Genomic DNA, 12,155 nt, shown 5'->3' with positions numbered 1-12,155 from the left:
ACTGCGTTCCACGGCTCCAAGTCGGGTGCCTCGATGCCTGCACTGCCGTACGGCGGAGACGTGCGTGAATCGAGTCACCCTACCGCAACGTTTATAGATCCACGTTGCCCTACTCTACAAGCGTTCGCAGCGGAACGTGAAGCCAATGCAGTGGAACGTTTCATTACTTTTGCCGTTTGATTTCTTAAATGCCGCCATGAGCACGAGCAGCCGCAGGCGACGACTTTCTGCAGTTGATGTAGTATTTAATTTGCTATCGACGAAACAAAGCCCCCACCAATTGGCCACAAAGTAACAGTGCGAAGATCACTTATGTATTGATTTTCTGCCTTATATTTGCGTGCTGTCTTGTTCTTGTTCAACAACGTTGACAGGTATGAACGTTGCCACCGGACTTTACGTTTACATTTGGCCGAGGGTATTTAAGACTATTGCGCAGCATTTGCTTTTGTTTGGCCGGCTGGCTGAATCGAGTAACAGACAGACAGCCATACAGACAGACCAAAGTTTTCCCGTTCAAGTACCGCATGAAAGATTATCGTCTTTAATTGTACGTGGCTCAGCGCTCCTTTATAACAGGTACCCAGCTCGGTGGATCAGTGGCTGTGGCGTTGACCACAAACGCGCAGTTTCGATTCTCTCTGCGGAGGCCGTTTTCCAGACGCAAGCCTTTGGCCTTTGCTCCACGGTATGAGGTAGGCACAAAACATCGTTGCGAGTTCAGGCGGGGATCGAGAGCCTTAAAGGGGCCATGCAGACAAAACACACTTTTGATTCAACCGAAAGATTGCCTCCTTAGAATCACACTGACACCACTTTTACTGTAAACTTCGCTCCACTGAGCTATATGATCAGGAAAAAAGGGAATGGCCATGCGACCCACTACCTCATTTCCCCTATAGCAGAACGTATGATGGCATATCTCCAGTTGTGCGATTGCCTGAGGCCGCCAAAGCGAACGCAAATCAGGCAGGGCATATAAGCTTGCCGAACGATCTCTTTGCGCCTAAATTTAGGGCACATTCTTTGTATAGCCGTAATAATTGTGGTGTGATCAATTAAAATTGCGAACGAACACGTAAACACCGAAACAGTTAGTTCGGCACTGTGCCGGCTGACGCTGCTTAACAGAGCCGTCGGACTCGTTGGACTCGTCCGACACAACCCTGACCAACTTACTTAAGAGGCACGGTCATTTACATGACCATGTTTGTCGAGTCATAGTTTACGTTTTTGTAAGTGAATAGTACGAACCCTAACAAAAACACACGGCAGGTATAAAACATCGGTCAGAAGCAAAGAGCGAACACTGGACATTCAGCGGCATTTCAGCGCCTTCTATGAAAGTGGGCGCTAAACAAGATAACGAAACAGCCATCTGTGAGGTCGTAGCAGTCCAGTTGAGCAGGCTAGATGGAGGTAGTAGCAGTCCAGTTGAGCAGGCTATCTGTATTTAAGGCCCTTCTCTGCATACACCATTGCTGACGTCACGAAAACACGTGATTTGGCCGGAGAATTTATATTGTAGCTTAAAATGTTTATTTCTCAGTGAATAAAGCGTCGTTTGCTGCCGGACAAGCGCTTAGGCCAACATAAAGCCCTACATCTTACGAATGAAAGAGACTTGCATGTCGTCTGCATGGCCTTTTGAAATGAAACAGCAGTGCCGCAGCAGGGCGACGCAGAGCGACGGAAAAGGGAAACAGCCGTGTCGGAGGAGGTTGGGCCGCTGCTGCACGCGCAATACGAGTTGCATTGAGGGGAAGAAACCGACGGGGGCAAACCGGAGGCTTCTGGCGATGACGAGCGAGCGAAACGAGATTCGGGGGCTCTGTACAGGTGGCTGGCTGATCGAAGGGTGATGGGCGCTGGCGCAATGTTCAGCGGAAAGTTCAACCTGTAATGAACAGACGGTCCAACAGGGCTTTCACCTTCACACATGGATTAGGTACTAAGACATCTCCCTTAATATTTTCCGGCAGGGCCACCAACTGAAAACACCCCTGCGTTTGGAAATTTTTGCACACGCTAAAATCTCCATGTTGTAAAAGTAATTCCCGAGCGAGCAGCCCACTACGGTAGGCCTTTCAGCTGAGGCGAAACTCGGGCGTGTAAAACCCTAAAATTTCCAAACAAATCAAACAAAAGAACAGCCGGTAAAAGGCTTGTTTATAACACAGCTTTCGTACTCAGTCCTATCCTGCCCCGCCGGAGCGGGATTTGAATAAAACTAGTGCGGAATTCTGAAGTCTCAGCCCTTCGCTTTTGCCTCCGACATGTTTGGAACGAGTATGTTTCGGCAGTTTTCGGGTGTAGCTGGTTGAAGTTGAAATCGCTGTTATAGACAAGCGTTTTACCGGCTGTACATCGATTCAAGCCGGTGATTAATCCAACAACGTGACACTGCAACCGATTCGGTGAAGCAAATCGAATGACCGTTCGGCGTAGCCCGGTTCAATGGCTCTCCAAATGGACCGTGTATTAACGTACACGTGTGTGACAATAAAAGCGACGCTCGGGTGACCCTCTCTGCTCTCTCCCCCCGTGCAGGTCTGTGCGCCGAGTCATGCCGCGAGCAGGCGGCGCGTCACGGGGAGCGTCTGTCGCAGTCGCAGCTGCGGCGCAACGCCTTCCGCGCGCTCAGCAGCCCCGTGCACATCCTGCTCACGTCGGACGACCCCGTGCTCACCGCCTTCACGCTCAGCAGGGAGCTGAGGGCGCTCGCCGACAGCGTGCCCGAGTACCAGGTGCCCAGACACGCGCTCGCGCTCGTTGCGACGTCGATACGGGCATTTGCTTGCTCCGGAGGGCTGTTAATTTCAGTTACAAAGCATTAAATGGCCCATTGGGCCGCGAAACCCGGCTTTGGAGTCAGAAAGCCTGAAGCGGCGCCGAAACAATGTGTCTGGGAATTGTTCAACCACGCCAGCTGAACCGTTTCAGGGTGAATTTTTTTTTTTTGCCAAATCCGACCACCAAGGGTCGATTTTTTGGGCCGCTGATACAAATTTTTCCGACGAACCTATTTCCAGAAAATATTGTCGTAATTTTTTTAGGGTGATCATAAAATAACAACAAAATTGTTTGAGTTGTTACATACGCGTGTTGTATTCATAAGTAACACAAGAAAAATTCTAAGAAAGCTCCGTGGGGTCCAAGAAGCGGGAGAAGCGCACGAACCGCATGAGTTTCGCGGACGCAAGCAGCGGGAAGCCGAAGCTAGACGCTGTGCACCCGCTCGCCATCTGATGCGCCAGCGCCGATGTTGTAAAGCGCAAAAAAAGAAAAAAAAGAGGAGCCATTGTCAACAGAAAATTTTTTCACGCATTTTCGCAGTGTGGCAGTACATGCCAAGCGAGAAAAATGATCGAAAAAGGCGCGCTTTTCAAACATACCACCCATGACGGACGTTCACGTCATTGACCATTTTGAAGGTGTTGGCCGTGGACGTACATGCACGTAATTGACACTGAAAGGGTTAAGTGCAGTTGCAATAGATCGCCGTCCATGCCTCCGTACCGCACAGAAAATAAGAGAGCAGAATAACGTAGCCAAACGAGCGAACGGAGAAGCAGAAAATTAACGGTTGTCGTCCTGCAAGCTCAACGCGTAGGAGATAGGTCGCAGCCATTGGAAGGCGGAAGCGGGCTGAACAAAATCGTCTCGAGCAGGAGAAGGATGAAGCCCTTGAAAAGGCGAGCCCAAAACTGCCTCATATTTTTCAAGTTGACATTAGTGCTCTCGCATTCAGAAGTCTTTAGAATTGTTTCGGCATCCTTACTATTTTCTAAATAAAGCAAAAATATGAAGTTAGGAATTTTTGTGTAAAATTTTACACATCCGAGACTGTTTATAATAAGCCCTAGCTGTTCCCTGCGGAGTTTAAAACAGCAAAATTTGAATGGCGATGAGCGGTACAGGGGCCTAGTGGATTAGGGGCCGTGTCTTCCTATGAAAGTGCTAGTAGTAAGACGACGCTGATGAGCCTGGAATCGTCTGAGAGGACTGAAGCAATACATGCCTTCTTTGGCAAGTTGTAAATAGTGATGCGTCCGAAATTGTAATTGGAGGTATCTGTCTTTTCAATTGGACCAGTGAAAACTCGCCTTCAGTTTAAATACAAATATTGCTATAGGTTTTCAAGCCACGTATTTTTTCAACAAAGTGAGCAATACGGCGGGAAAATAATATTTTTGCGAATGCAGAGCTTTTCCGTTTTCGCAGAAAGAGTACGAGGAGTTGGCGGAGCAGTGCTCAATGTTCGCGGCGGCAGTGCTGGGCGCATGCAAGAACACCGAGGAAGTGGAAACCGTGCTCTCCCAGAACGAAGGTTTCCCGACGAAGAGGCATTTCCGCTTTCCCCGTCTCTCCCTGGCCATTCTGCTGGACCAGAAAGATGTAAGTTTCCAGGGGCCTGTTGTTGCACACTATATGGATATACCTGCACTAATCATGGTGTGCCTTGAGTATCTAAGGGTAGCAGTTGCAGTAGGTTTATTTGAACGGAAGGACAAATACCGATGCACAGATGGGAATAGACATAGAAAGAGTCAGTCTGTTTTAAAGAAAACTGTTTTTTGGAGGGGCAGGCATCGCATGTGTTGTTTACAGTATGGAATTACCGGAAGCTTTAAAATAAAACATGCTTGTGCTTCAAGGAGGCACAAGCCTAACAGCAATTTACTACATGCTGTTTTATTACCAGCTTAATGAGTTTCCCTCCTCCCTTCCCCCATTTTCACTTGTAGGTTTGTGTTTGAAAGCAGAAAATAAATATTAAGCGAATTCTACAACTTTGACGGTCACGGACAACACTGGTAGAGAAGGCTGACTAGAGAGGTGCTAGATATATCGCGGTTTGTAAAAGGCAATGAACTCAAGCATAGCACAGACCTATAGTGGAGATACGATAGCAACACTCTGAATGACCACATACCACCCAGCATGCCGTGTTCCTGCGCTCAAATCCTAACATTAGATGTGAAACGCACTTATCACCTCCATCAGCTCAAAGAGATGTTTGCAGGGTGTCGAACCGGAACTGAACCCAATCGAAAATCGGAACCGAACCGGTATTTTTGGCGGAACTGAACCAGAGCCCGAACACTTATGGTTTGAGCACGCTGAACCCGAACCTAAACAGAATCAAAGGAAGAAATAAGGGTTACCGGTTCATGACGAAACGGTTAGGCCACACGCTGTTAATAACGCACAGTCAACACCATTCTGTGCTTTCCTGTTTCACACGATGAATTTGGTAACTTCTCGCGCACTCTCACCTTCAGATCAGTGAACACTATCAACGCTCTCTTCGTCGTTACAACATGACGCTAGGTATGCGCACCATAGTTGCAGTGGCATGGTACTGCTGGTAGCGCGAGCAGAATGCATATCATAGCAAGCGATAGTCACACTCTAAGAAGCATGCAGTTGATATAAAACACTCAGTTTGCCGTTCCTAAGATGCGACTGGGTAGGGGTAATTGAGCTGCAATGTTGCTGCACGGTGCAACGGCGTAGGCTCACATCAGAAATGTGCATACTTGTCGCATTTCATAATTTTCTTTGAAAAGGTGGCACGACTAGAGAGTGTAAATACTTGACAAGTGGGACCCTCAAGAACTTCTCGGTGGCTGAGCCGATGGCTCCTTACCACAAGGATGAGGATTAGATCACCGCACCCAGCTGCTGTTTTTCTGATGCAGCCGAAAAACAAAAACTGCTATGTGTCGATATTTCCACGCTCGTTAAAGATGTTGCAAAAAAGAAACCAGCGGCAAGAACACGCAGGACAAGAGAAGGAGGGACACAAACTGTGCGTGTTCTTGCCGCTGGTTTCTTTTTTGCAACATTATGAACCAACAAGCCCAGCATTTCACTCTCTCGTTAAAGATCCCCGGGTGGTTTAATAGCTTGGCCAACCTGAAATATACGGTGCCTCGTAGCACAGTACTGAGTAGCGTAGAGGCATCAAACACACCAATATTGTTTTAAATTTTTCCGCGACGAGTTCCAACACGACATATTTGTGTCTTTTGTCTGCCTTGACACATCGAATAATCAAAACAGCAAGGTATATTTTGCTCTAGACGTCCTTTCCGTTGTCCGACCTTTCACAACCAAACGTATCATCACTGCGAAGGCAGCGAACGCTGCAGTGCCTGGTATAATCTTCAGTGTTTCAGGACCCGCGGAGCGGACAAAGTTTGTGTTTTATTAACGTATCCAGATACGGATGACAAACATACCACCGGAAAATGTTAGCGTATAGTATGCACTTCATCATTCTGCAAACAACTGTATCCTCCAAACTTGTTGGTTCATGAAAGAAAAAAACAGCACTACAGTCGATGAAAAATGCGGAAATGCACGCCCGTCCAGTGGCGTCCCATCTGCCCAGCGCTCATACTTTCTGCTTGTTACGCTTTTTCGTCTCTTTCAGCGCTGCTTCGTTTTGGAAGATGCACTGTCACTGTCTAGTCTAACTTGCTACTCTGCTGCTCCTGCTACTCGTTCCGAAGGAGGATGACGATAGTTAAAGGGCAGCGACCAAAAAGAATTCGATTTGGTGATTCACGCGTCCAATCGCTTTTCTAACTTGCAATAGCGTAACCTGTTATAAGATTCCGCAACTTAGCGGATAGAACGATGGCGGGGGTGAAGTGGAACGGAGACGTATTTATGGTGCCACACCCATCCGCAATAACAGCTATGCCAAAATGTATTCCAATGATCAGAGCAATATGCAGGGACTCAGCGTTAACTCAAGCACACTTTTAATATTCTGGCTCACACCTTCGAGCAGAGGATAAGTAACAAATTATGCTAGGTGACCAAATAACTGTATTCACAGGTAGTATTTACGTGTACGGTGTATGATTTTTCAATGCATATAACTAACCAAAAAAAGTACAGCGCTGGTATTTAAACGCGTCGCCTGCTAATGTACAGATGTGACTCGCCGGAACGAAGGCCTTCTCGAGGAGTGTAACTTTCAGGCTTATGGAGGATCCCAGAGGGAAGATTGCCATTTCAATAAAAAGACGCAAGTGGGAGAGACTATATTCCACCGACAGCAAGAGCACCGATATTTCACCGCCCGCAAGGGGGTTGCTTTAAGCAGCCCTTAGGACAACGTAAGGGTTGGGTGGGAAAGTAGCTGGTTAAATGTCACTACTTCGTCTCTTTTTCTTAGTATATGGCCTTGGTGCTTATCGTTGCTTGCCCACAGTTTTCTTTAAGATGGCACAACTGTTTTGAAAAAGCAGTATTTTCAGTGCCCCAAAATTATATTTAGATTTTATGGTCCTTTTAAATTAGCGATATTTTTTCTCAACACGGATTGGAAGCGGGGCAGTTGGTACATAACTGACTTATAAAACAGCGCGGGAAATCAGACGACAGAAAGGGCACACAGACAGGGCGTCCGGTCTGTGGGCGCTTGCGGTATTCTCGTTTGCCGCGCTGTTTTATAACTCAATTTTTTCGCCCTTCGGTAATAATTTAACTCACTGAACTGGTTCAAGAACCGGTTCAAGCCTGCGAATGGGTTGGAGAACCTGTTCGGGTTGTTATTTAGTCAAACCGGAACTGAACCGGAACGAAATAACTTTTTTGGTTAGACACACGATGTTTGGTTTAAAAACTGAGCGCAGCGATAACACTATCAGGTCCTCTTCAAGGCTGTTCAAAGCCATCAAAAGCTATAGATTAGTCTCCCACACCAGAGGTGTCTCTAATAGGGGAGGGGGATGATGCTGAAGTGGAAAAGGGCGCAGCCGGTCACGTGAGATCAGCTCTGGAGCGCATGCTGTCCTTCGTTCTGGTTCAGGCACAGCCACGTGCGCGATGATTCACCCTTTCCACCACGGAAGGAAGCAATTAATCAAGCTTTCTCATTACCGGATGCGAAGATTCCAGAGATACCATAAAGCAGCGAGTAAAAGCTGTAATGGTAATTCTTCACGTACGTCCACGTTATGACGTCAGCGGAAATGGCGGCAATAATGCTGTGTACTACAGCTGCAAATTCTGCTACCCATCGCGCTGGCTGAAGGAAGCTGTTGTGCTGCTGGGGTTCGATCATAGTGTTCCGGTGGTTTTTGTTTTTATGGAGCTAAAAAAAGAAGCGCTCGTGTGCCTAGAATATGGCGCAAGCTTAGCATACCCAAGGTTGTAGTAAAGTTATCCGAAGCATACGCCGGGCACAGATAAAGCTTCGGCGCGTAAACCTCAAGAAATAATGATCTCTTTGGAAGTTTGTGTTTGACTGACTTATGAAATAAAATCGAAGCAGAACCGAGCAGAAATTGCGTGCAAATGCCATGCCAAAGAAACAGAACTAGGGGACGGGCACCGCCTGGTCGCCAGTGCAAACTGAGGCTGAGGGGCCGTTAGGGCTGTGGCTCTATCGCGCCAGGTAGACTTCTGCTACTGTGCAGTTGCGGCTTACCAGGTACCTGTAGGGTAGGTTGATTATTGAGAATTGGCCAGGGGTTGCGTGGGGCGGGGAGGTAGGGATAAAGGTGGATGAAGTACACAGTTGGACAAAGGCCCATCTAGTTGGAAACCCAACAACTAAGATAGGCACAGAGCGCAAAAATTATTAAAGTAAAAAAAAAAACCTCTGTTTTCATTCTGCAGCCGATACACGTTAGGTTTTTGTAAATTTCCGTCATCTCTACCGGTCTTAGTTACTACCATAGCGAGGTTTAAAAGTTATTTCGCTGGGGGGAAGGGGGGGGGGCGATTTGTTTCGAGATACATTGGAGGATGGGAGGAAGTTGACGGACGCTGACAGTATGCAAGCACAAAATTCAAGGCACCTTGAAGAAGGGAGAGCTCCCCATCGTACTTCATCTCCTACTGAACAACAGCTAGAAAAGGAGAATGAGAACTGCACCGTCAGAAATACCCTTCATTACATCCTTTATGATCTGTATCGTTTGCCCCTCGACCTTCCCGTCGGCAAAATGGCCGGGTACAAAATGGTTACGATTCACTTAGAATGCTAGTCACGATTGGAACGCATTTAGCAGCTTCCAAGAATCCGTGTTTTGTTTTAGTTCGTACGTTTAGCGCACCCACTTTACAATAGGGCTCGATCCGATCGCGCAGTTGTTCGCTCCGGTGGTTACGTTACTTCATCTGGTAATGAATGCAGAAAGTGAAAGTACCGACCAGGCGGTTCTGTATAAGGTAGCGATTCAAATGCGAATTCTCAAACATTTGTTTCTCGTTGCTCGATTAGGTGAGAAAAGGAGTTTTATTCTTACACCCTCATATTTTTAGATGTGAAGAACAGCCGCCGCAGGGACCCGCCTGACCCGGCACATTTTTTAGGGAGGGGCTCCGCTTCGTTCGAGGCAGACAGGCAGACAGACAGACAGACAGACAGACAGACAGACAGACAGACAGACAGACAGACAGACAGACAGACAGACAGATAGACAGACATAAAAATAACTTTATTAAAGGTCCTGAGAGACTATCCTAGATTGCCGCTAAGGGTCCTCATCAGGTAGTCGCTGGCCACACTCGCGTAGGAGGTGAGAGGCCTTGGTCTTCCACCCTCTCGCAGGCCCTCTGCATGTGCGATTGGGCCAGCACGTCGTCAGACCACTCTGGGTGTAGTGAGCGGCATGTGCTCCTATGCTTGCTGTCATAAAACGTTTGACTGTGCCTGTTACGACAAGGAATAGAGATGCGCTGCGAAATAAAGGTATCGATCAGGTTAGGTTTCATTTTCGTCATTCTCGTTAAAAAGGACGGGCTGTTAATGAAAACAGTCAGTTGTTAACCTATCTTGTCACTAAAATCATAGCTCAGTGACAAGCTGTTGTGTATGCTCCGCACTTTTCGATAAAACCAGGGCTAATATGAACTGTTAGCAGAACTAAAAAGCGTAAAGAGTAAACAAGCTACGAGTGACAATGAAATCGTTGCTTTAACTGCTAGAGTTGCTGCGCTTGAGTTGACCTTGGCCTCGGGAAAAACAGCTGTTTCTGACGATGTAGTAAAGGAACAAACGACTTTGCGGGATGTCTCAGAGCAGCTATCAACAATTACATTAAGGTGCGAGGACGCTGAAAATAAGCTAAGACGCAGTAACTTGCTCTTTTTCGGGATAGATGATGGGCCTAAAGAGGACTGGACTGCGCCTGAAAAAAAAGTAATTAAGTTGTACTCGGAAAAACTGCAAATTGAAACAAACAGTTCGCAGTTTGAGCGAGTTCATAGGCTCGGGAAGTACCAAGAAGGGAAAAACAGACCTATCATAGCGAAACTGACCTTTTTTAAAGACAAGCAACGCATCTTATCGTCTGGGTTCAAGCTAAAAGGGTCAGACTATTCAATTGGCGAAGATTTCTCGCCGGCTACGCGACTAGCTAGAAAGAAGCTGCTTGATTTTGCAAAGCCTCAAAAAGTGTCTTTTAAGCTGTCAGTTGATCGCCTGCTCATGAATGACAAAACATACATGTACGACAAAGTGACTGATACTGTTGTCTTGTTACAAAGATAGCTAGGTATCAGCTCGTGTCCAGGGACAAGATCTCAGCAGAAATCACCCATATCTAGGTCATCATTGACAGCATCATTTGCAAATATTCGCAGCATTCTTCCTAAGCGTGACTTAATCTCTTCTCTACTTGATGATAACCAATCTGATATTCTTCTTCTCACCGAAACATGGCTTAACCCTGACGTAACCAACGATGAAATTCTACCGCATACCCATGACTATACTATTTATCGCAAAGATAGAAGTGGAAAAAGAGGTGGTGGCGTTCTTTTAGCCATTAGGAAATCCTTACCATCCTTTATCATCGACACTAATTCATCCCTCGAAATTGTGTGGGTGGCTGTAATAATTAATACAACCAAACTTCTACTAGGTGCTTGCTACCGTCCACCTGACGCCAGTTCCTGATTCGTCGCCGATCTACGCAACAGCTTAAACACGGCTGTTAATCTTTGTCCAACGCATTCTATCCACTTATTTGGAGATTTCAACTTTCCGCTCATAAATTGGGATAACTTATCATCCACTTGCCGAAGTTCAGTTGAATTTATAAATCTCACTCTCGATTTTAACCTGTTTCAGGTTATTCACGAACCTACCCGTGGTAATAACATTCTTGACCTTTTACTCACCTCTGCACCCGAAACAATCGGACCCGTTACGCACATAAGCTGCTTTAGTGACCACGATTTACTTCAAATATCCATGAAGGTTCAATTACCTTTTACGGGCGTCTCAAAGAAAATAATACGCGATTGTAATAAAGCTAACTTCTCGAAAATAAATGAGGCACTTGAAACATTCTTTCAAGATACGCCGCTCCTTTCTTTTAATAATTGCTCTGTTGAAGATAACTGGATTTGTTTTAAGACTAAAATATCGGACCTATTTAACCAATATATCCCGTTGATATCGATAACTAACGACAAATCCAATCCTTGGTTCACTAATGCGCTGCGCAAGCTTAGGAACAAAAAGAAACGTCTTTACAGTGCAGCTAAACGTATCAACAGTGCTCCTGCATGGGAGAGGTATAAGCTGTGTTTAAAAACCTACTGTTCTACCCTAACCGAAGCTAAAAATAAATACTTTTCAAAAGATTTACCTTCTCTTCTACGAACGAATCCGAAAAAGTTCTGGCGAGTCTTATCCCCTGACCGCGACTCAAATCGGATATCTTTACATAGTGACACCAACGCCCCCCTTTCCGATAATGATTGTACCTCTGCATTTAACGCATTTTTTTCATCGGTTTTCACTCGAGAGGATCATACTAATTTACCTGACGTCGATGAATATGAGTGGCAGTACATGCAAAGTATTGAAGTCACAGAAGACGGTGTTGCATGCCTCATCAATAATCTGAAGTTATCCACTTCTTCTGGTGTAGATAATATTAGTTCCAAAATACTAAAAACTACCATATCCGTTTCTAGTAAAATTCTTTGTCTAATATTTAAGCAGTCGTTATCCTCTGGGCAGCTGCCCAGTGACTGGAAAATAGGTAAAGTGGTCCCCTTATTTAAATCTGGTAACAGAAATAGCCCGGAAAATTACCGCCCCATTTCATTAACCTGCATTTGCTGCAAGCTTATAGAGCATATATTAGCATCCCATGTTTACAATCACCTAG

At 46.1% G+C, this 12,155-nt stretch overlaps 1 protein-coding gene across 2 annotated transcripts in view; it reads left to right on the top strand.

Annotated features, from left to right (window-relative positions):
- The window catches only part of LOC144146754 (short transient receptor potential channel 3-like), a 48,190-nt gene that overhangs the window by 18,294 nt on the left and 17,741 nt on the right, over window positions 1-12,155 (top strand). For both annotated transcript variants that reach the window (XM_077678677.1, XM_077678676.1), the window contains exons 4-5: window positions 2,551-2,747; window positions 4,225-4,398. In XM_077678677.1, the coding sequence (XP_077534803.1) occupies window positions 2,551-2,747; window positions 4,225-4,398 (371 nt within the window). The remainder of the gene's footprint in view (window positions 1-2,550; window positions 2,748-4,224; window positions 4,399-12,155) is intronic.

Source organism: Haemaphysalis longicornis, unplaced genomic scaffold (assembly GCF_048455015.1).
Source record: "Haemaphysalis longicornis isolate Haplotype H1 unplaced genomic scaffold, Haemaphysalis longicornis Haplotype H1 scaffold_7, whole genome shotgun sequence".
In the NCBI taxonomy this organism is placed as follows: domain Eukaryota; kingdom Metazoa; phylum Arthropoda; class Arachnida; order Ixodida; family Ixodidae; genus Haemaphysalis; species Haemaphysalis longicornis.
Note: the sequence above shows the minus strand (reverse complement) of the source record. Positions and strands in the feature narration are given on the sequence as shown.